Below are 24,598 nucleotides of genomic sequence, written 5' to 3' on the forward strand. Positions count from 1 at the left end.
GAAAGAACAAATGAAGACAATTTCCTGGCCTCACTCTTCCAAAACTGTTAGAAGTTCATGTGTGAAAACAGATACAGATGTAGTTTGCTGTAAGATGTATGAAAAAAGATCTGTAGTAATCAGTAGTGATGAATAATGATTGCTAAAAGGAAACGTATTGTTGTACTGATAGAATCTATACAGTGAAAAAATAAATCTACACCAAACAGAGATTAAACATTTAACAAACGTCTAACAAACATAAATTATTAGCTAAATTAGGCAGAGTGAAATATCCCTCACTGAGACCAAAAATTATGATCAAATCACAATGAAGTATCTAAAATGTTTGTATACTTTAGCTGTAACCTGGTCTTAATGTTTTAGATCCTATGAAAAATTATGTTGTGGTAACATTTTGTACTTACCTCCTGTGTTTTTCACTTGGTTGGATGTCGTTAAGGTTTTTGGAACTTTTTTACCCTTTAGTGTTCAGGGTCAAGGTCAGAGGTCAAGTTGTCTGAAAACATTGTGAATGCGATAACTCAAAAACGAGGTGACATAGTGTAGGATTTTCAAATTGATACCGTACGTGAGTCTACTGGGAGGCTGAGAAGTAACACTGATAATTCCCAGTATTTTTTATTGTATAATGGAAAGAATTCTGTGATCATCCACCACCGTTATCTTCTGTAAATGGCTTCACAAGCATGTTCTGTATGTAATGGATTTGTTTTAGGCCTAGAGACCACTCTGCAATCATCTAGCAACTGTCAGTCACGAGGACGACTCAGGACCTGAACGGTTCTGGAGGTTGGAGGCAGTCACTGGCAACTAGAGATGGCACGATACCACTTTTTTATGTCCGATATCGATACCGATATCATAAATTTGGATATCTGCCGATACCGATATGAATCCGATATAGTGTGTTTTTTAATCAGTAAAACTGTTTTTTTAATATCTTGCTGCTTTTTGTATAAGTTCATACTCAAGTTAAAAAACAACAACAACACTAAAGCTATTCTGTTATACCTGTATGTAAAAAAAACACACTGCACCCAAAATATTTCATAGATCAGCAACACTGATCAATCTAATAAAGTTAAACCTACTCCATCCTCCCTATTCTGGTATTTTAAAGAGTACTTAGCAGAAATATTAAGCAACCTAACTAATAGGGTTGCAAACTCCCAGCAAAAGAAAATAGGGAACCACCCTCTTCCTCATGATGCTTAATCAATGTAATCAACTTTAATTTGATGCAGGGTGAAAAAAATTCACAGAAATAAATTATTTTTCAAGAATAATTAAATAGATTCAACATCTTTCTTCAACAGAATTGCAGACTGCACAGATGGTACCTTCCCAAAGGAAAAAGTACTACTACTAAAAAGTACTAGGGTATATTAGACTTAACAGTTACTATATACAGTAATGGACTTCTATACATTTTACATCAGATTAGAACTTTGGGTGTAAGATTCAGATAATTATTAAATAATTAAAAGCTAGATATTTTAAATGAGAATAAGAAAGAAAAGTATGTCTTTGTGCCCCCTTTTGCCTGTTCATGCTCTATCGGCCCCCCTGGCTAAACTTTGCTAGATCCGCCCCTGCACAGTTACCAGCCGTCAGCTGCGTAGAAAAGGATCATGGTCTAGAAAGTAATATTAAATAAATTCTAACAACAGCTTATCAAGCGTAATAGTGCTGCTGTTTTTCAGCCGCTGGTTTCCTCTTTCTGGTGAGAAGTGGGCCAAAAACAAAGAAGAGAGACGGACTCTCGACAGAAAAGCCGATCAGCTGATCATTAAGCAGTTTCACATTGAAGTAGCAGCAGGAGAGAGAGAGAGAAGAGGCAGTTGCTCTATATATCGGTTGTTAAGCTTAACGCGGGAATGCTTTACAAACATTCAGAGATGAACTTACACACTTGCTTTACTTCTCTCTGAGATAACTTCCTCGGAGATGAAATGTTTACTAGCAGGCTACAAATACACACAGCCGCTCTATCACGTGACCACACTGCTCCGAAGTGCTACGCTCGCCATGTCGCCAAGTTTTGTGAGGTGCTTTTTTGATATTTAATGGATCGGATTACATTTTTTATTTCTCTCCGATATCCGATCCAGTAATTTAGGTCAGTATCGGACCGATACCGATACGTAATATCGGATCGGTCCATCTCTACTGGCAACTGTTGTGAAATTATTTGCCTCATTAATTCAGTGCAAGAGACTGGTCAGTGCCCCCCTGGTAACAACTAGCTACTAGATAAAGGTTGGAAAATAGTTGCTAGCTTTAGCGAGAATGAAATTGGTTGCCAAGAGTGATATGTTGTTGCACTGAAAACCTCCTTGTGATTGCTTTGGCTATTAGCAGGTTGCCGTGGTTACCAGTAGTTTGCATGGAAGACAGAGTTGTCTGCAAACACTTGGCAGCGACTCGTTCAGTGAAACCGTAAAGAGGCAACACAAACTGGAAATGGAGAATGTTTGCGTTAAAACTAAAAGTTCTGCCTTTCGAAATGCGTACACCAGGTTCGCCGTAAGCAGACGCCTTAAAAATGCAAATACCCATACATATATTCTACTTTAGACCTTTTGCCTGCTTAACTGATGAAGACGTTACAAACAAACAACCATTACCAACCTATGAAAAAGCTTCTGGGCTGTGCAGAACTGGTGAACCCAAACATATACAGACAAGGGGAAGGCAGGGTCATTTATTGTTATAGGAAAGAACAAAGACAGAAAGAGAGTCATTCTAGAAGTGGCAAAAGGTCAGGCTGACCTAGAATGGGATGTTCGAGGGGAGTCTAAGGCTGATGTGACATTTTGAGTCAGTTGCCCAATTATCTCTGGTCCACTGAAAAAGAGTGGGCTATAAATAAAATATGCTATTCTCAAATAACAAAACATATCTAAGGATCAGAACATATATAACATCTATAACTGCAGATTTATCTCTAGTAGAGTGCAAAGGCATAGGTCAAGGGTTCATTTCATATCACCAGTGATATGCCCCTACATCTAATCACGTATGCATAAGCCAGCTGAGGATGTTCCCGTATCTCTAACACCTCGTGGATTAAAACCCCACTGACAGCTGTTGATCTTTTGGCTTCATCCTTATGCTGCATAACTTTTAGATGACCTGAAAGCTTTCAGTCAGCCGGTCATTTGTAAGCTGGATATGGCAGCAGTGTGGTTGGGAGGAGAGCTGCACATTCAGCAGTTGTACTGAGGAAAGACAAAGATGCAGAGAACAGCTGTGTTGCTTATGTAATTGCAGAGAGTAAATGGTACGCACGTAGACAATCAAGTGGCGCGGCGCTAATCATCAGCTTTTTGGATGCTGGACAGAAACATCAGGGGCCAAAGTGGTCTCTCTGCCAGCTACAGGGCATCTGACATAATCCTCACTCACACATGTTAGTGCATGCAAGATGATCGCAAACACACACACACACACAGAGCCTGAATGTCACAGGGTTTAGTACACACACAGCCAGCATAAGGAAGGACAAACAGAGCATCTGTTTACACATTTACATGTCAAATACACGACAAACTAGATCGGAATTCTCTTCGCTTTAGAAAATGTAAAGCAGATTTTTTCTTTACTTTAAATCCCATATATACACAACAGTCTGTAATGGATTTGTATGTGTATCTTAAGCATTTTTCATGAAATATAATCACTGTAGTGACCCAGGTTTTATTCAATTACAGGGAAGATAATAACTTTTTCTTTTAATTTATTAAACTGCATTCCAGTTCTCTGCTGAAGACCAAGTACCGTTAATGCAAAGGCATTTTGGGGGTTAAAAAAGGTAAATATTAAATTTTCAAAATCTTTTCAAACAAAACAAAATATCTGTTTTTTGTGTGCATTGTACAGTTCTCTGGGCTTCAATATGCTTTCGTGTCAGTCAATTTTAAAGTGACTTGTAATCTGCAGTCTTATATTCTTATACTTATATATTCACTGTTACATGCGGGCTGCCCTTGTGCTCATCATGTAGGCAGGTATTAGAAACTAGTACCCAGCTAGATGCTGACTGTGTCTGCTAAGTGTTTGTGGTGCACGGTGTTTTTAGAGCTTTGCCTGGAGATGAGAAACCAACACACTGCCAGTAAACCAAAACGGTGACTTCAGGGCAAAGAAACAAAGAGATGAATCTGTGTATAAATCTCTGTAAAGCCAAGATGAGATACAGATTCATCATTTTCTGCAGGTTCATCACTATGAGCGACCCCTTTTACACCGTCACATTGTTTTCTCTATTACATTTCATGCTTAGTTATTATAAAAATATTGGTTATAGCCATTTTCAGTCGGTCATTTGAGTGACAAATACAATTGGATGCCTGTATTTTTATTGTGCCTCCTACAGAAAATAGTACTTTGTGTTTAGAAAGAGTGTGTGTGTGTGTGTGTGTGTTCACACATGAACATGTGTACACTCTCCTTAGTTATGAAAGTGCAGCTTCTTCTTTTCTGTTGTTTATATTGTGCGATGTAGTTTCCGTGTGAGATGGCCACCTGGGGCCCGTCCTGCTTGGATTCAGTGGCGATGTTGCCGTGATTAACGGGCAGGTATGTTAACAGCCAGCTGTCCTGTTCTCCTGCAAGTGAAAGCTTTAATAAACACACCAGGGGAACTAGGGTAAAAGTGGGGGCTGCTATAAAACATTGTGGGAAGCCAGGTGATAGATGACCTGAAAAGTTTTGTAACTTTCCCCTTTTCTTAAACTTTATTGTAACAGCTGGCCTTTCTCTGAGACTTGGTAAGCCAATTTAAACCAGTGGGGTTGTGTTGGTATTTTGAAACACTAACCCTAATCTATTGGATTACATTTTACACAAAACTGCATCATACAGATTCAAGACTGGCACATGCCTTGTTATCCAAGTTCACTGGCATGCACAACACGTCCTCTCTGTGATAATGTATTAAAAGAAAGGACTTAGTAACTCTGTTTTATTTCCCTGATATACAAAAATCTTGTTCATGCTTCCTCATCATTTAAAACTATAACAAATGTTCAGTGCCCAACAGAACAGGCTAACAACAATAATAAACTTGCAGAGGCTGTAAATAGTCACAATCTGTTCAGGTAACCTACAGCTGCCGCCCACTGTGCTAGTTTTCTGTGTGTATACAGCCGTATTAAAAGTACTGCTTCAGTGGACTACCACGTGCAGCTAAATCCAGCCAAGACTCTATATGCAAAAGTGCAAGCATGGATACATGAGCAATTCAGTCAACCAGAGCCTGACATTGTACATCTGCAGGGCCAATATATCAGTCGATATGTTAGTATGCCACTAAATAAAAATTTAAAAAGTAAAGAGATGGGAGAAACGTTGTTCAACTATATTATCAGAGTCATAATTTGTTCATCAGGGATGCTCTGGGGTTTTTCACTTGTTCTGATAATAAAACAAGATTGTTTTTACATTTGTAATCACCCATAAATAATTTTACATAAAAAATATTCATCTGTGTATGTTTTCTGTGTCTGAATTTTTTTTATCAATGTCGATATAAAAATCCTTTATCAGTTGGGCTCTAGTCAACAATAACAGAGTAAAAGGGGTGTGCTTGTCCCTCACCCTATTTGAAGAGGGTGGCGTTTGTTTGTGATAACTGTGTTGAACAAATCCACACTAAAGCTGAAAAGTCCATCCTGTCCACAAGTCTTCTTCTGACACGTTTATTTTATTCTTTATTGTTTATAAAGTCTGTACTTGCTGAGTGAGCAGGAACCCTCAGCAAAAGCAAGTCAGCCAGTAAAAATGCAGCTGACGTTCTAGCAGCTCTGTTATTGCACATCATTTTCCACAGTGATGGCACAAATGAATTTTTTTCTACTGTCAAGGTCACAGAATTTGATGTTATCCTCTTCACCTTCCACTGGTGAAGAGGATACTGTTAAAAAAAAACAGTCATTCATTGATATGACTTAATTGGTCTGATTGGTCAGTCAGTTTTTTTGTGTTTTTTTGTGTTTTTGTTCTTTTTTTTTTTCAAGCGAAGCAAACTCAGCTCCCTGCTTATCTTTTTGGGAATGTAATACAATCTTTCACCACACATCTATAGAGGGGCGCTGTTTGACTCATTATATTACACAGTTGAGTCTGCTGTGAGGAATGAGAAACGGGTAAGAGCAACAACAGATAACATACAGAATTAGAAGAAGAATTAGAAGAAGAATTAGAATTCTCATTATTAAATTAAAATGATGATCGATATGATAGATGTTCCTATTCCGTGCTGATCTAAGAGGGAAGTGCTGGCAGCAAACAGTGAGAGACAGTTTGATAGATATTCTGAGCCAGTAACTAATTGTCTGCTTCTTACTGGATTATTTTTAGCTCTACCTGCACTCTAAAGGTCTTCTCTTTTTTGTCCCAGCACAGCACTGTTGTGTTTCTATGTTTACTGATTGGACATGGTACTATCTATTTAAAGACAAAAGGCAGAGCGACTCTGATTCTTGGCATTGTTGCTGGGGCACCTTTTGTTAGAGACTCCTCTCTTATGTTATTTTAAATAACTGGATGTGTTCAGGAAAATTTCACAGAAAGAACCATTTGCTTCTTTAGGTATGGGAGCAGTTTATTTCATGTGCTTAGCTTTTTTTCTTTCTTTCTTTCTTTTTTTTTTTTTACACCTATACCCACTGCTTTTGTGACTCCACATTCACTGATGGGGGCCACGCTTTGGTGGTGTTTCAGCTGGTCGCACACTTCTCAATTTTTGTAACCTTGTGCAGGTGGTGCGACTGGTGACGTTCAGGTCGAAGACATGGGATTCCCAAATTAGGGAGATGCTGCAACAGCTATCTAGAAAAGACTGTGGGGAGAAAAAAAAGTGACGTTGCAGATAATGTGCCCTTCAGAGGGCACATGCCAGGGATGGAATTGGTTCACTAATGTTCAATAATAGAATAACAATGTGAACTCAGAAGATATTTCTCACTGAAAACCACATATTTCCACTTTTGCTCTTCTTCTTTAGCTGTTCCTATTAGGGGTCACCACAACAGATCATCTGCCTCCATGTCATCCTGTATCTTCCATCCTCTGTCACACCAATCCTGAATCTTCTCTGAGGTCTTCCTCTTTTCCTCCTGCCTGGCAGCTCCATTTTCAACGCCCTTTGTCTAATATATCCACTATCCCTCTTCTGCACATGTCCAAATCATTTCAACCTTACATCTCTAAGTCTGTCTCCAGATTGACTCAACCTGAGCTGTCCCCCCGATGTACCTGATCACTCCCAATGAAAATCTTAAACTCTGCCACCTCCAGTTTGGCCTCCTGTCTTTTGGTTAATACTGCTGTCTTCTCTAAAACAAACAACACAGCAATCTAACATATAGTCTGCAAACATCATCAGAGACTCCTACTGGACTGCATCAGTCAACCTGTCCTCACCACAGTCCTCGATGTGCTGAAGCAGTAGTTGTCTGTGTTTACATATTGCATGTAGGCATAAGTGCAGGCCAGATATAGGCACAGTGGATTTCTGTTACACAAAGTGGGATTCTCCACTACCTCTCGACAAAGTCAACTATCCTCTGAACAACTCATCCTCTCTCACAGCCATTTAGCTCAATTACCAATGAGCCGAGATGGAGCTATCGCCACCAGTGTCTCCTAATGGAGCCTGATAACTGCTGCCGCAGAGACCCCTAGTCATATGGAGGCGCAAACAGGAAGTGATGATACTCTCACAGGTTAAAGACCCCGCTTTGGCCTTTGTGCGAATGGAAGCAACAAAGGACTGTAGCTACAGTTCACGTCACAGAAAGGGCAACCCACGCGCATATAAAAGCAGGCCTCATATCCTAGTCAATCTAATTAAACGCTCTGTTTGATGATGAAAGTTGGGTTGTGATGAAAGCGTGTGCACGGCTCAGAGGTGCAGTTTGAATGGATCTCAACACTAGATCTGCTAATTAGATAGCAACGGGAAAGGATTAAGGGCCAAACACCTGTGTCTGCTCGGTTTGATTTTACTCTGTGCTCTGTGTGTGTTTTATCTGTGAGTGTGTCTACACATTTAGTTCTTAAGTAAAATTTGGTCTTATATGTATTTAAACACAGAATGCTTTCATTTGCAATGAAGTTTTTATTTGAAACTGACAAACTTGGCCTCACATACAGCCTTATACTATATACAACAGAGTCAATGAGGCAGTTTGTTCATCTCCAACCAGGCAGTGATGTGAAGCGTGGTTTGAGGACACAATCAATAGTTCTACGATTATGAGTGTAACGAGCGTGTGATGGCTCTGTTGTTCGTGATAAATTTTCTGTGAATATTTCTGTGGCATCATTTGTGATGCTGGTATGATTTTCTAAGTTATAGATAGAAATAGTGGGAGTAAAAGTCCAGTAAGATTGGCTGGATTATGCCTTGGTAAAACAAGTGAAGATATATAGGAAGCAGACATTTGCAAGGATCACTTGTGAACAGCGGCTGTATTTAGTTTCCAAGATGAGTGGCTGCCTTGTTCTACCAACTTGAGGTGGGACAGTCCAGTCTAAGCTGTTTTTGATGCTTTAATCCTCCCATTTACAGTACTATGCAAAGGTTTTGCAAAGCTCCTTTGTATCCAAGGAGCCCTTTTTAAAAAAAAATGGTCTTGAGCAATAGTTCCCAAGGATTTCCGAACGTCTTTCAAAGTGTTTCTTTGGACATTGGCTGCATAAATGTGCAGATAATGACAAAGACAACACAGGTATAAAATATTATTTTTTGGACCAACAGGATAAAGAACTATTAGCAAAAACTTTAACATATCTCAGCATAGGGCTGTTCGATATAACGATATATATATCGGATGACGATATAAAAACGTCTATCTGTCTGTTTCCTATTACGCTATCATTTGTTTCGTAAAATAATATTTTTTCATCGTTTTGATAGTCACTGTAGTGGCTATATTAATTTCTTAAAGTTCTCTCTTTCTCTTATATTTAATATAACAACAGTACGGACGGACAAGCGCCTGTTTTTACGTGCTGTCGTTAGCAACAATGATGGTAAAACCATTGCTCCTGAGAAATCTAGCAACGACATGACACAGGAACCGAGAGATGCATCTGGGTCTCTATTTGATCAAACTACTGAAGTTTCATCAGAAATGGTCTCAGTGAAGAAGCCATTCTTAAGAAAGGGAAACAAGAAGAAAAGGCAAACAAATTACAGAATTCAGTAAAAAGGACTAGATGTTACAGTCCCTGATAATGCATTGCTTTAAATGGAGATAGTCTTGAGGGATGGCTGTTATGAGGAAAGGCAGCCCAGCCACTTTACCAGTTTGGGACACATCGTCAGTACTGGACCTTGGATTCATCGGGTGTTTCGGCCATTATCACTAGACACCCTCATCCAAGAAGGCCCTGCCAGGGTTGATCAGGCTCTGGAGTGTGTCACTGGTTTATGTTAACTTGTTATTTCTCTTCTTCTTTCTTCTGTTTAGTTTCCTACAGTTTATTTTCTATTCACTGCAACTGAGAAATAATACTTGCCTCTTTAGCATTTATGGAGCCTAACTTCTTCAAAGGGATAGAAAATGTGATAGAGAGAAGTAAGACAAAAGGGACAAGATAGGAGAGAGCAGAGAGGAGAGCCGGAAAGGGGCGCCCGATCTGGCTTCCCACACCTCCCCACCGGATCGGGCTGTACGCTCTACCTCCCCACTGCCTCCCAGAAAAGGGAAGAAGAGCAGAGGGGAGAAGAGCGGAATATTTCTTTTCTCTCGCGGTTATCTGACTGCCTTAGCTGCCCAGGTGATGTCAGCCCTTTTTAACCATAGCCAGTGACTGGTCCTCTCAGCAGTGTTAGCTAGTTCTCTTATAGCCTGCCATTGCGCCTGCCCTCTGATCCCAATCTCTCTAAGCAGTTTTGCTGTTGTACTGGCAACAAAGCCCCTGCACCCCACTTCCACCGGGCGCACCTTGATCTTCCAGCCTCTGTCCTCTGCCTCAGCTGCCAAGTTGGCATACCGCAGCTTCTTACACTCAAACGCTTCCTCAAACGCTTCCTCCCATGCTACCGTCAGCTCAGTGATGTACGCAAGTTTTTGGGAGTTAGACCAAAGGACGAGGTCTGGTCGCAAAGTTGTTGTTACGATCTCTGTGGGAAAAATTAGCCTCTGTTCCAAGTCTGTTTGCATCTGCCAATCCCTGGCAACCTTCAGTGGGCCCAGGTCTGGGTTTGAGGGTCTTGTTCTCAGCTTGTCTCCTTCCCGGACAAATGTTGATGAAAACTGACGCTCCTCTTGGTTTGTGAAAGGTTGAGCGTTGATGGATTTTCTTTTGTGCTCAACTTTCTCGGCTAGACACCCAAGAACCTGGTTGTGTTTCCATGTGTATCTGCCCTGAGTAAGGCTAGTCCTACAACCAACCAAGATGTGCTTGAGTGTTGCTGGGACTGTACACAGGGGACAGGATGGGTCCTTTCCAAACCACAGCTGCAGATTTATTGGGGAAGGTAGCACAGAATTTATGGAATTATGAATATAGAAAATGATCATTAGCACTATGCAAAACTATCGGGAATGCATCTGATTGGCAACAGCTTCAATTCTCAGCATGTCAGTGATCTCAAACATGCTCCCAATGCAGTAAAGGCATACCTGGATAAAAAAAGCACACTGCAACACTATCAGTCATGGATTGGCCTCCTCAGAGCCCAGACCTCAACATTACTGAAGCACTGTAGGATTGTAGTCATCAGGGTGAGGTTAACTATGTGATCACCGTGGATAACTGCAGAAATGACAACACTTCCACACAATATAATCTCTGTAATCTGCTTTTTCTTCTCCTCTCCTTTTTATTTAGGCTTTTTCTTTTTAAACAGATTGCTGTTCCTGATTAAGGAACTCTTAATTTAAAGTTTAAATCTGTTTTAGAGGTGCTTAATTTCTACATTATACCTTTTTATAAAAGCATTTTATTGCAGCGCAGCTCTTTCAGATTATATCACCTTGGATAGGTGCATGTAATTAACTGGAGGCTGGGTGTATAATAATGCTATAAAAGTAGACCCGGAAGTATGGGGGAAGACTGGTAATTGCCAGGTTGATGGTCTGTTAATCAGGCTGTTATTTTAAACTGTTCTCACCACATCAATCATCTACAACAAGAAAATGATACCGAAATAGTAATAAAGAAGAAAACCTGATGTATAAATAGCCTAATATAAACCAACAGTTTTCTTCAGAATTTGTCATTTCACTTTTGAAACAACATCTTTTTTTAACGGATTATGTTTATATGACTGTTCTAGTAATTTCACTGGTGTGCACCATAAGCCATATGAGACGCTCAAGACTAATAAGTCTTCTCATGGCTTCAGCTAGATATCCAACTGCACAATTCATATTAAAGAATCACTGGAAAGTTGCTCTCATTGCTCTCTGTACCATTCCTCACTAATGAGCTTGTTCGCACACTCCCTGTGTGTATCTGTGTGCCTGCGTGAACGCATGCAGCAGTGCATCCTTTCATGTGTGTGAGAACCATGATATACTAATGCTTTTTGATGTTTGATTCTCTAAAAAGACCAGAAAGGCATGTAATTAGAGGAGACACGCAACAAACGACGCATTGACGAGACGTGTATTATGCTGCCGCTGGAACAGGCAGGCCATGGGGTGAAAACACCCTTACACTCCATCACTTCATATAACATCAGGGAGCTCGGAAATGGCAAAATACTGCAAAATAAAGTCTCCATGAAGCAACCTCGGGGCTAACATTTTTTAAAATACAAATATCCTCCAGTATCTGTTTAAAATTTTCCACTTTGGATTGCCTGGCTGTAAATCGGTCTTTAACGTAATGCGGCTTACAGAGGGATAGTCTGATAACAATGGTCCAGTAAACACACAGGAGCTGCAGGTGGAGAGAGAGAGAGATGGGATACCTCTAATTAAATCAGTGATGGATAGAGGTACCTTTACAAGCCTGATTTGAAGACACAGATGAACCCGGAGACAGCAAATGCATGCACAGTTGTCACTGTGAGTCTTCTTTGATGGGTGAAATGTTAACTGGGAGATAATAAAAGTGGCGACATGATAAAGAGCAACTCATTATGCTGTTTTTAAATCAGCAGCGCTTTCTGGTTTTCAGTGACTTTTGACAAGTTTTGGGTTTTTTTCCCCCCTTTTATCGCCTGCCCCCCTTCTCTCTAAGTCTTATTCTCCTCGTCTCAAGTAGTTTTTCTGCTGTTGATATATCTTGTGTCAGCTCTGCCGCCCTCTGTCCTGTGTCTTCTTTTTCTTTTGTACTGAGTCACGGCTTCATTATTGTTTTTATCAGTGATGACAGATTAGTCCCTGCGATACGATTGATTGCTTGAAACAAAACCCCACCCCAGGACTCGGGTGGCTGTCAGGGTTTGTATCTGTATAGCTAAGTGTGTGCGTGCTTTATGCATGGGTGAATGAGAAAGAGGGATAAAGTCAGTGTGAACTGGTAGACAAGTTACGGTTTGGTGATCGTATTTGACATGGCAGTACTAGAACTGTAATTTATTTTACTCACGATGACTAGAAATCCTAAAAGAACCCATGGTGAAGTATATATTTCTCAGTCTAAATCTTTATTCCATTTGTTTTAATATGTGGTATGATTCTGGAGAGTTCTGATGACTCTAGAGTATGTGTAGGAGCACGGGGAACAGGAAGAGGGGAAACTCAACAATGATGCTCTGACAAAGACGAGGGGAAAGACAGGATTATAACACCCTGGAGTGGGAACAAGAGACAGGTGAACGCAATTCAGGCTTCAATCACACAAGCCTAAAGACTGGTCGGCGACTCCATGGCAACCACTAAAGTGAAGGGTGTTTATCCCCACCGTTTGGCAAGTAGGGGTATACACGTTAAGTGGTAACTTTCAAAAGGCTCAGGTTTTACTTTGAATGCGAATGGTGTCTGTTTACATTTAGGATCACACTCATTGAGTAGTTGGCGAGTTTTCCCTGAGAAAGTCGCTAGCAACCTGCAAGCAACCAAAGGTACCAAGTGGGGTTTTTGATGCAGCACCTTCTCTGCAGCTGGAACATGCTTTTTTTCCCCTTTCTAGCGACCACTTGCCAGCTGTTTTCTTGATCTGTGGGACTGAGACCTCCAGTGAAACTCATGTTTGATTTAGACTTCTGCGATGAATCTTCCAGCATGACGTCGGCCACATGAGCTATGCAAGCGGCCAACATCATTGTCATTATTATTCATTACATGAATGGCCGACGTTCATGCTTGTGCTGGTGCACTATGTGTTAATTACCTTGTGGTTGTGTCCTGGTGTTTTTTTAAAGTGGTGCCAGACATGATAGAAACAAGTAAAATGTTGGGATTTTTTCTCCCCCCTTTGGGTCCTCGCTTTTTGTCTTTATATTGACGCGATGTTTGCAATTCCTTGGAGGTCCAAGTTGGGTTATAATGTAAGGTTTCAGAGAGGTTTGCAATTACAACATACCTACTGTGCAGATTTAACACAGCAAAGAAAAAAGTGGCAGGAAATGAACGAATTGACTGTCCTAAACAGGCCAGGCACAACGGTGGGCTGCACTGATGTGACGAGTGGTTACATTTCCAGGGAGGTGGCTGTGAGGTTACAGTGCAGGGTTTCAGAGGGGTTTGTGCATGTAGCTTTAACACAGAAGTATAAATCGCCTCTGGCAGACAATCACAGCAGAGGCAAAGGAACAAAAGCAGCAAGTGAAATCAAAACAAGACACAAGAGAAAACTAATCTTTAAAGTAACACTGAGACATGAAGTCAGAGACAGGAGAACCACAGGAAATACTAGAAATACAAACAAATAGTGAACACATATAACAGAGACAAAATAAATTACACTAAATACATTATAAAAGATAATTCCTGCAAAAGTTTTTCACCCCTTGCCTCTCTGGGCTTCCGTACCTTTTAATCCCAGCTTAAAATGTTTTCTTGTGCCTTTGATTCCCTTTGACTGTCACTGCGGCTTGTCCCTCTGTGTAAATGCGCTGTGTAATTTACAGAGTTTGTCTGTCATTGTGTACGCCAGCCAGTTCACTGAAGCCCACGGTGGCTTGAATGTGGAAAGTCTCAACTCTTGGCCTGGAGATTTGGTATTACTTTGATGCAACAAACCCGCCCACCCACAAACACACTCGCACACAAACGCCGCTCAACTTTCTCTCTGCCATCATTCTCCTTTTTTGTCCACGTGTCTCTCTTTGTCTCCACATTGGTAGACATCTATCTTTTTTTTTTCTATTATTTCTATTTCTATTCATTCTTCTTTTGCGCTGGTTTCTCTCCTTCTTGTTTTTCTGGTGCTCGTGCCATCATACGCATTCTAACAGACAGATGCGCACACAAACACTGAGGCACACTCATTTTAATGCAGTCACAGAGTGCAATAAGCAGTGTGTGCCCTTCACCATCGCGGGTCAGACTAGCGCCTGTTCAGCCGAAGCTCTGGGCAGTGTTTGTTTGGGCGAACCTGACAACACTGGTTGTTTTGGGTTCCACTCTACCGACAGAGAATAACTGATGATTCTCTCAGCTAAAAGCAACCTTGCGCAGTCCTTTCTTTCACCTGACCTTGAGCTTGGAAGAAAAGGGAGCATTTCATCACGTGTATCTGGCTATGAGATTGGCACTCTTTCTTTTCTTCTTCTTGTTCCTTTACTTCTAACCAGACTCTCTTCATAGTTGCACTGCACATGCTTAATTTTATTAAACCTCCTTCTCTCTTTCTCTTAGTTTTTTTTTCTGCCTGCTTTCAATCTATCACTGCATTTTCTCCAGCCCGTTATCACCATAGCAACTGTACAGTTGTTCACTTTGTTACCCCAGGTGCCTTTTTCCAACACGCACACAGGCACTCACACGAGCATGCACAGTCTTGCATAAACACAGTATGATTCTGGTCTTTTAATTTAATTGTAGTTTCATTGTTTTTCTCTGTTGGTGTTTTTGAGGGATTAAATTCCCCCCAGTGATGTCTGGGGACCATTTTGCTGTTATCTAGTGTGTGATTGTAAATAAATAAATACTAAAACGATGAACAGAAAAACAGTCCCTGATGGAGCTTTGCTGACTTAAATCATTAAACCATTTCAGTCTGTTCGTGTTAAAGCGAAGCTCTGACATTCAGTTCCGAAGTTTTGCTTCGAGGAGGTTCGTGCTACTTTTCCCAGTAAGAGACCTGTGACTGCAGCGGAGCGCTGAGATCAGACCTGACAGGATAATGGAGTAGGCTGAGGTCACACCTCCTGTCTGGTGAACTTCCTTAACCTCCACAAAGTGTCTCTCTGTTAACCTGGGCCAGGTGAACCTTAAAGAACCTTTTGCTGTTGGTCCCAATTCTCCTGACAAATTTCCCATGGAAGTACTTTTAACTTTAAATTATATAAACACTTAAAAAAACAGTTCCCTGTTGATATCACTGTGTCAGATTAGGCAACATGAAAGTCATACGATTCCTGGCAGAGATTCATGGCTGACTACACGCTGCAGTCATCTGGGACTGAGCTGCATCGGACTGACTTTCTTTGTTCCATCTGGCAGCACCACCCTTTTTTAGCCTTGCCATGTTCTTTGACAGCTGAGGATTGGGCAGCACGGTGCTGCTGTGTTTAGTACTGTTGCTTTATAGTAAGAAGATCCTAGGCTTGGATCTGTCAGCTGGCTGGGGCCTTCCTATGTGGAGTTTTGCGTGTTCTCCTTGGGTCTGCTTGGGTTCTCTCTGGGTGCTTTAGCTTCCTTCCACAGTTCAAACACAGACTTGTTAGGCTACATTCACTCTGAAGGAGAATTGAATTCTGCTGAGGCCGCAGAAAGTGAGTGACCTGGCAACGTGGGTCAAGATGAGTGAGACTAACTTTTCTCAACTTCCAGGTAGAGCGTGGGATCCTGTTGATTGACATGTTTAATGGCAGTAAATACATTAGAGGGTTACCCAGGCAACCGTAGTCTAGAATGTCTGCAAGCAAACAGCAGTCGGCTTCAAAGCCCCGAAAAGCGAGTTCCTTCCTCGCTTCCTACATTTGTCTGTATTAGCACTGCAACAGTCTGGCAACCAGCCTCTCACCCCGTGACCACTGGGGTCGGCTACAGCACCTCAGTGACCCCCAAATTGCATAAAGAGAAGAAGATGGATGGATGGATTGCTTTATGCTCCACAAAATTAGTTACAGTCACACATGTATGCATGTTTATACATACAACTAGAGTTATTTTGGACAGGGCAAATGATGAGGTCATTGTTTAATAACTTTCCAGCACTGTATTTCATAAATTGGTTAGCAGCTTATACTGAAGAGACATTACTGTCATCCTCTGCTGCCACATGTGCTGCAGACAGTGCCGGGAGTGTTTTAAACAATCAAATCTGAGCAGTTCTGCAGAATAAAGTATTGGATATGATTTCCCAAAACATTCCGAACTGGAAAAGTGTTTTTTGCCATCCATCCATCCTCTTAACCACTTATCCAGTTCAAGGTCACGGGGTTGCGAGTCCAGATGTCCAAACGCAAGGGGTGGGGTACACCCTAGACAGGTTGCCAGTCTATCCCAAGGCAGTTTGAAATCACCAATCAGCCTAACATGCATTTGGACTGTGGGAGGAAGCTGGAGTACCCGGAGAGAACCCACACAAGCACGGCGAGAAAGTGTAGACTTCACACAGAGAGGCCTCAGCCACCCGGTGGATTCGCAACCCAAATCCTCCTGCTGTGAGGCAACCACTGTTCCACCTTACGTGTGTGTGTAGATAGATAGATAGATAGATTATTGTTATTGTTAGTTATTGTTACTATTACCTGTTACACTCTGAGAAACTCAGCAGCAGCAGAAGCATCTTGACTCACCACAGCCAAACCTCCCATTTTTAAGTCCACAGCTCTGTTTGTTAGTATATAGAGGTTCATCTGATAACACCTTTCCTCAGCACAGCCCTGTATTCAAATAACTGAGAGGGTGTTTGAGGCTATAGGATGACCTGTCAAATAGGTTTGATACTTTCAGATGTTTTTATTTTGTGCATTATGCAAGCGCGGTTTTGTGAATTTTATTTTCCAGTGCCTGGGCTCTGTGACTAACCTCCTTACTTTTTTGACTGTCTCTTGATGAACTGTGAATCATGTTTTTCATAGCGGCTTCAACAACAATGAAAACTGAGTAGCAGACAAACAAGTCACCTGTAGAACGCCGCTATTGAAAGCTCCGGTTGATGTTGATGTGCATGTTTGCTTCTAAGCGAACAAAGCAAGTACGAATATCTTTCAGTGTTTCTTAGAGGGCCAAAAACCTCTGTGTAAAGAAACAGCTCAGGATTGTTTTAATTCATTATTTGCATCACCAGATGGAAAAGATTAGAACGTGCCGGTTTCATCAGGTAATATTTAGGCAATATTTAATTTTCAGAATTTATACTGGATATAAAATGACACTAATAGAGAATTTGGGAGAGCAAACAAAGAAAAACGGTCCGTTTGAAGCCAGAGAAACAGTTTAACTTTAAAAATAGTGTTATAGACTAACACAGATGAGATCAGAGCCACCACAGCGTTTGCTGCTGGTGACTTTTACCACTACATGTGATTTGTTTAGCAGCCTCTGAGTTGACAGACCATGAGAGACGGAAAAAAGCAGCTCGATTCAAAGGTGATGTGGAAACAATGGTCCAGCTGGTGAATAGGGATCCCAAGGCTGAACGGGCCAGTCGAAAAAGCCATGCAGTGCTAACGGCAAAGGTTTCCCTGGGATATCAAGGCTTTGTGCCTCATACTCACATCAAGCAACACGGGCCCTCTGACTCTGGTGGAAAAAATGAAAAACATCCATAACTGTGTGTTCACTCAACCAAACTGTGGATTTTTTTTTATTTTTTAAATGTGGCAGCGTGGGCCACAATTAAAAGCTGCCAAGTGTGCTGCCTCTTCAAGTGTTTGTACATTTAAATATTATGCATATTAGTATTTTTGAAACCTAATCACAACAAAGAAAGAAACAACTTGTTGTTCTTTTTCCTTCTTTTTGTTGATCTGAAACATCTGTACAAGAGAGACCCTGCTAATGGTGTTAGCCATGTTCTATGATTCATGATCATCTCAAACAGTGTGTAATAGGGGTGCAACGATACACAAAATTCACGGTTCGGTTCGGTTCGATACTTTGGTGTCACGGTTCGATATTTTTTCGATACAAAAAAAAATGTTCATGCCTTTTTAATTTGTCATTTATTAAATTTTCACAGCACATTCTGCACCAAATCTCTGTGCGTTCATCATTTGTTTGAAGCCAGCTCACCTCCTGCAACCACTTTTCCGAGAATACGCGCTTCTTTTGTGGTTCGGACTCCTTCTGACATTTCTTTGGAGGTGGAGGAACATCAAAGTAATTGCTTAAAGGAGCTTCTTCGACATCTTTAAGAGTTCTAAACAAATGTCTGTCCTCCTCCTGAAAATCTTATGTACGCAAACACGCGTTGCAACTTCTTATCTTGTGCGCGTTTTTTATTTTGACAGCGAATGCGCACCTGCGGACCACTTATGTGCAGCCCTGGTTATTTCACTCGTCATATTGCAGCCACAGAAAGTCTTTAATCCATGAAACCATAAAGCTGCACTTTCTTTTTGCCTTATAGTCTGATTTGTCATAACTTTTCCGTTTTGTGGTAAGCTTTTCTTTGGCTGTCACTTCTTCACCCTGACCTGTCTTATTTGGCTCAGCAGAACTAAAATATATATCCTGCTGCTTTTACACACGCACTCACATAATGCTCAGCGATTCTCTGCGCGATCAACCTCTCACATGTTTAAGCTTGCTGCGGGAGATTTCATTTGTCATGTTTGCATAGTAAGCTAACGATTGATAAGACGATGTCAGAAGAATTGGTGCGCAAATGATCATCATTCACCAATCAGTGCTGTCGCTTTCTATACACAGTTCACGCGATTGCAAAGTGAAAGCAAAAAACAAGCGCAAATTCAAACGCGATTTCAATATGTCACATATTGACAGTGGCTCACCGATGCCAATGACATAATTACCCAGCTACATTTCCGAAAGAATGCAAAAGCTTTGACATATATTTTTCCTTCCTATGATAGGCCGACGGGCAGGGCAGAGATAGATTTTGGTAGCCCGACTGGAAAAATTGCTAGCCCCTGGACGTCGGGCTAGCGATTTTGCGAGCCCTGTATCTGATTGAGGAATCATTCATCTTTGGAAAAGAGAGTTTATTACAGAGAATTGGCTCTTTCCAAAATAAAAGCTATACTATACGCTTCTTCTGGGCTATATTCTCAGCAGCATATTAAACATATCAGGTCCCCATAAGGAGAATCATGTGCTAACGGCTGTCTAAATGACTCGGTAAAGTTTGTATGCGTGCTTGTTGTTTTTGTCTGCTTCCACTTGTCTTTGCACTAGGATGATGTCGGCGTAAATGTGCAGTCATATTCGTTGTGTTCCCACTAGTGCTGTCAGCGTAAATCTCGTTGAAATGATGTTAACGCCACAGCACGGCAAATCTCCGTTAACGAGCTACCGCGGATCGCCCCGTGCGTGGCCAACACGTTAACGAGCTAACTGCGCTAACACACTAGTTCCCACCCATGTAATTGAGCATTGCTGGCACATCCAACATACTGTTTTACTTTAGTCCATGACACGCTTACCTTCAGGGTCATACGTCACATGAAAACCAAAATAGTTCCAAACGCCAGATCTGAATGAGGGTAGGGGAGGTTCAATTTGCCATGTTGCAAGGAGAGCTTAACTTCTGTCTTGCTAGCTTGCCCTGCGCTCAGTGAATCTGCGTTTGACTACTCCGCCTAGGCTGCACTGTCGAGCGCAGATCCACTGAGCGCTCAACACAGACAGCATCGTCAGAAGGAAAGTTGATAAAATAAATTAAAAATTTTGTATTGTTCGATACATATGCGTACCAAACCGAAAGCACTGTATCGAACGGTTCAATATCGATACGAGTATCGTTGCACCCCTAGTGTGTAATGTGCAATTGCCTGATTTGCATTGGTTTATACTAGTTGTAAAAAAAAATACAAATTAGTCACTTTCGCCAAAAGAAGGTTTTATCTGCACTTCCATCTTCTGTAATGAACATTTGGTGGTGCTTCTTGATGCATGCTCAATCATCCAGATTCTGTTCATCTGGACGTAGCAACGTAGCGTTTTCAGCATTTTCCCCAATCTTATAAACAGATTGGGGAAACCTGCTGACAGCACTAGTGGGAACACAACGAATATGACTGCACATTTACGCCGACATCATCCTAGTGCAAAGACAAGTGGAAGCAGACAAAAACAACAAGCACCTGCAGTCAGCTGAAACTGAAGAAGTCACTTGGATGAGTGATGCAACATTTTTCCTACTGAAAACACTACTTCCAGATGAACAGAATCCACATTTTGGGATCTGGTGGTGCTGTGGATACTGCTAATGTTGGTATTGATCCGATATCAGGGGCTAGTATTGCTGATAACCAATACTGATACCGATTTATGAGAATAATCATCAATTTACAAATTCTAATTATATTTTAATGACCTCTAAACCACTCTCATTAATCCCTTTTACATTTATACATTTGCAATAATGAGTAAACATAACAAAAAACACCTTTCAGCTTTTTGTTTATTTTGAAACTGGGTTTTTTCAAGAGCCTGAATGTCAATTAAAGCTCCCCAAAGACCCTGAGTCTGGAAAGGACTCTGGGTCAACTTCTATTGTTTAAATGTGCTATAGCTATAAATAAAATGGATGTGGCAGTCAACACAAAAATGTTTAGACCTTTTTTCATATTGCATGTCTGGGAAAAAAAATCAACACAATTCTGTGGACTACAAACAGATTTTAGGGGACAGAAGAAGTATTGATCCCGTTGGGCTACTATCGATCCAATACAGATACCAGCATTGATATAGATTCTATTGATATTTGGCTCTATCTGCCTATCCACATTTGGTAATGTGGCTCTGTTCTGGGAACACCCCATCCTTTCCCAGCAGTAGCAAGGGACCCCAAAACAAAAGAGAGCAGACAAGCGATTGGGCGAAGGGGGAGTAGTTGTGGAGGTTGGTTGCAAATTGGTTTTGAGCAGGAACTCCAGGCCGGTTATGCTACGTACGCTTAATTTATTCTATTCTAACTTTAAGAGAGGTTTTGGGGCAAGTATGTGGTGATTTTGAGATACTGATGGTGTTATGATGTCTTATATCATCATCTTGCTTATTAGAGATTGCCAGGCAGTTCAAAAGAGAGCCACAAAGAGAGGGAGAGAGAAATATTGAGCCTGTGCAGGTATTAGATTTTGGTTATGATGTGCACTTATCTGTGCGCCTTCATCAGTACATTGTTCGCAATCCAAGGTTACTAAACACATTATGTTTTCACGCCCTGCCTCTTCCTGCAATCCTGAGTTAAAGACTCGGGCTGCAAGTGCATGAGAAAAAAATACAATTTTATTACAGCCCTAGCTCCTGAGAAGAGTGGGAGCAAAAGCAAAGAGACAGTGACATAGAGTTGAAGAGAGAAAACCTATAAAATCCTTTAAAGCTTCAGAAAAAGCAAGAAACTTCCTGGGCTCACTGTCCATGAATTGCTGGGAAAAGGAGTGAGGGAAAAGCTGGATAAAGACAAAGAAAGGCACAGGAACAGAGAGCAGAGAGATGTGAGCTCTCTTCAGTTGCTGTTTGGGTCCCTGGTGTCTGCAGTTCTCTCAGCAAGTCTCTTTTAGGATAAATTCACTGTTCCAACAATTGAATAATAGAGAGGAAGGAGTGTTCATGCAGCAATAAGCAGGTAAAAATGGTCTGCAGAATACCCGAGAAAAAGACAGTCGGGACACAAGAGGCTTGACCACAACGCCATCTTTTTTTACGTCTTTTTTTTTCCTCACAAGAAAAGCCTCAAAGAAAGGCTGGAGGAAAGGGGTAAAAATAGGCATGCTTACTAAAAGAAGAACATGTTAATTAGACTTTTCAGGAACCCTCACGCCACTGAGTCATTCCCCTGCCAATCACACCCTAACGGCTCCCTCCTCTTTCACACACAGGCTTTCCTCCGCCCTCCCTCTGCTGTCATCTCTCTCGCGCTCTTCTTCTGTCATTTTCTTGTTTATCTGATTTAGCGTGTTTGTGGAGAAAAGGGCATTTTTCAGTGATGCGGGCCCACTTACTCAGTCAGTGGCCTGGATAATTACACATCCAGCCACTCTGACACATTTCAGAATGATGGAGGCAATGCTGGTGGGGCTCATTTGCAGGCCTTTAATTATAGCTATGTTTATTTTGTGGTGACTGTGGAAATTAGCTAACCTGGTGAACACATTGGAACAAATGTTGATTTAACATGTTGCAAAGAAATTCTTAAGCTGCAATCCATGTTTTTCTAAGATTCTTGTGTCATAGTTCAGCGGTCCCAACCTTTTTTTGCACCACGGACCGCTTTAATGTCAGACAATATTTTCACAGACCGACCTTTAAGGTGTCGCAGACAAATACAACAAAATAAAATGATACAACCAAGTCAAAATCTGTGGTATTTAGTAAATATGATAATAAACGCGAATTCACTGTGTAATTGTGTAACTTTATTAGCAGCGTCCTCCTGAAATGCGCCAACAACATTGAGAGTAACATCCTCCTTTCTGCCCCTTAATGCTCTCTGGTCGCTATGGTAACGTGTAAATATTTCTTTCAAAATAAGACACACAACTACAACACAGGAAAAGACCCAGGGAAACAGAGTTAGCAATAAAAACCATGAAAACCGTACATTTCACACCCAAGCCTCAACTTTCGCGGCCCGGTACCAAACGACTCACGGACCGGTACGTGGCCTGGAGGCTGAGCGCCGCTGTCATCGTTGATCAGAAACTCCAAGCTTAAAAATTGTGTACAATGTATTCAATACTGTTGAGGAAGCTGGTTAACATTGTATCTATCCTAGCATCAGTTACATACAGTACTGTGGCAAAGTCTTGAGCTACCACTGATTTCTTTTTAATTCGGTAGGAAAATGGGTAACTATGTGCAGTGATTTATTGAAACACTGGTAAGCATACAGTGAAACACATAAAAGCAAAAAAAGATTTTATACAATTCTAACAAGCTTGAAAGTCGATATTTGATACGACCACCTTTTATTCTTTAACACAGCCTGACTTTCTAGTCAGCGTTCTTGTCATTTTCTTAAGTTGTCTTCAGGAATAGTTTTCCAGGCTTCCTTAAGGCCATTCAAAGCTCTTCTTGGGGGTCGGCTGCCTTTTGTTCTTTTCTCTGTTAAGATGATCCCACACTGCATCAGTAATGTTGAGATCCAGCATCTGGAGAGACCAATCCACGACTGATATGACTGATGTGTTTTTCTATCCACGTATGCTTTTTACTACATTGGTAGTGTGTTTGGGATCAAACCATTACAAAGCCTACACTGTGTTTTACAGATGGCTGTGGACTCACCCCTCAGGTCCTGTGGCAGCTCTTTGCTGGATTTGTTCTTGTTTCTTTTTTATGTTTGAATGATTCATGGGTCAGTGTTAAATGGATTAACAAATACAAAAATACTCTGAAAATGGTCGTTGTCAAGGACTGAACTGGAAATAAGAGAAAAAGCAGCCAATGTCCAAAGTAAAACTTTAAACTTTCAAAAACTATTACTCAAGACCGCTTTGAAAAAGAAAGTCAAAATAAAAAGAAATGAGGTGTGACTCGCTGTAATCATCTTACTGTTTTCTGTCTTTGTTGCCCAGGACCCCAGAAGCAAGCACAAGTTCAAGATTCACACATACGGCAGTCCAACCTTCTGTGACCACTGTGGCTCGCTGCTGTATGGGCTCATCCACCAAGGGATGAAATGTGACAGTGAGTATAACCTTGTTCACATGTGTGCATGTGAGCGTGCAGAGCGCGGCCGTGTCAAACACGCTGTGCTGGTTTACGTCCTAGAGCCGCACCTAATAAGAACAGATGGGAATAGGCTGGTACTGTACTATACATTTGCAGCCCAGGCACAATTCACTATCCTGCCCTGCTGAGTCTTCTGTGTGCTCCCATTCTTTCCACCCACGCTCCTCCTTCAAGTCTTCTTCCTTTTCTTTGCATGTATGACCCCAATCCAGCACCATATTTCCCTCATTTAAAGTCTCCTTTTCCCTCCCACTTCCTTCTTCCCTTCCTTTCCCCTCCGCTGTCCCTGGTATTTTCCCCTGATCACTTACTTCCACACCTCTTTTTCCTTCTCCAACAACAAATTTCTCTTTAGATTCTCCCACTTTTATATCCTTCACTGTACATTTCCTGTCGTCCCCCCCCCCCCCCCGTTTCCAAAGCCTCTTCATCCATCACCGTGCCTCATTCTCCCTTCCTCTTGTTCTGTCCATCCATCTGTGGGTCTCTGGTGGTGGCCTCATCACAGATGGTAATGGGAGCACACCAGAACAAATTGATGTGGGGAGGCCATCGCTATTACGAGCTGCTTCCCCATCTCTCGTCTCTCCTTGTCTCCTCTCGGCATGTCAGCCTGACAAGCCTGCCAAGAAGAGGAAGGAAGGGAA

General features: G+C 41.4%; 1 protein-coding gene across 3 annotated transcripts in view; it reads left to right on the top strand.

Moving 5' to 3' along the window:
* Positions 1–24,598, top strand: part of prkcab (protein kinase C, alpha, b) — a 121,100-nt gene that overhangs the window by 59,083 nt on the left and 37,419 nt on the right. For all 3 annotated transcript variants that reach the window (XM_006791484.3, XM_006791485.3, XM_087839787.1), the window contains one exon: positions 23,795–23,906. In XM_006791484.3, the coding sequence (XP_006791547.1) occupies positions 23,795–23,906 (112 nt within the window). The remainder of the gene's footprint in view (positions 1–23,794; positions 23,907–24,598) is intronic.

The sequence above is a fragment of the Neolamprologus brichardi genome, chromosome 4 (assembly GCF_056152115.1).
Source record: "Neolamprologus brichardi isolate AB-2024 chromosome 4, ASM5615211v1, whole genome shotgun sequence".
Taxonomy (NCBI): domain Eukaryota; kingdom Metazoa; phylum Chordata; class Actinopteri; order Cichliformes; family Cichlidae; genus Neolamprologus; species Neolamprologus brichardi.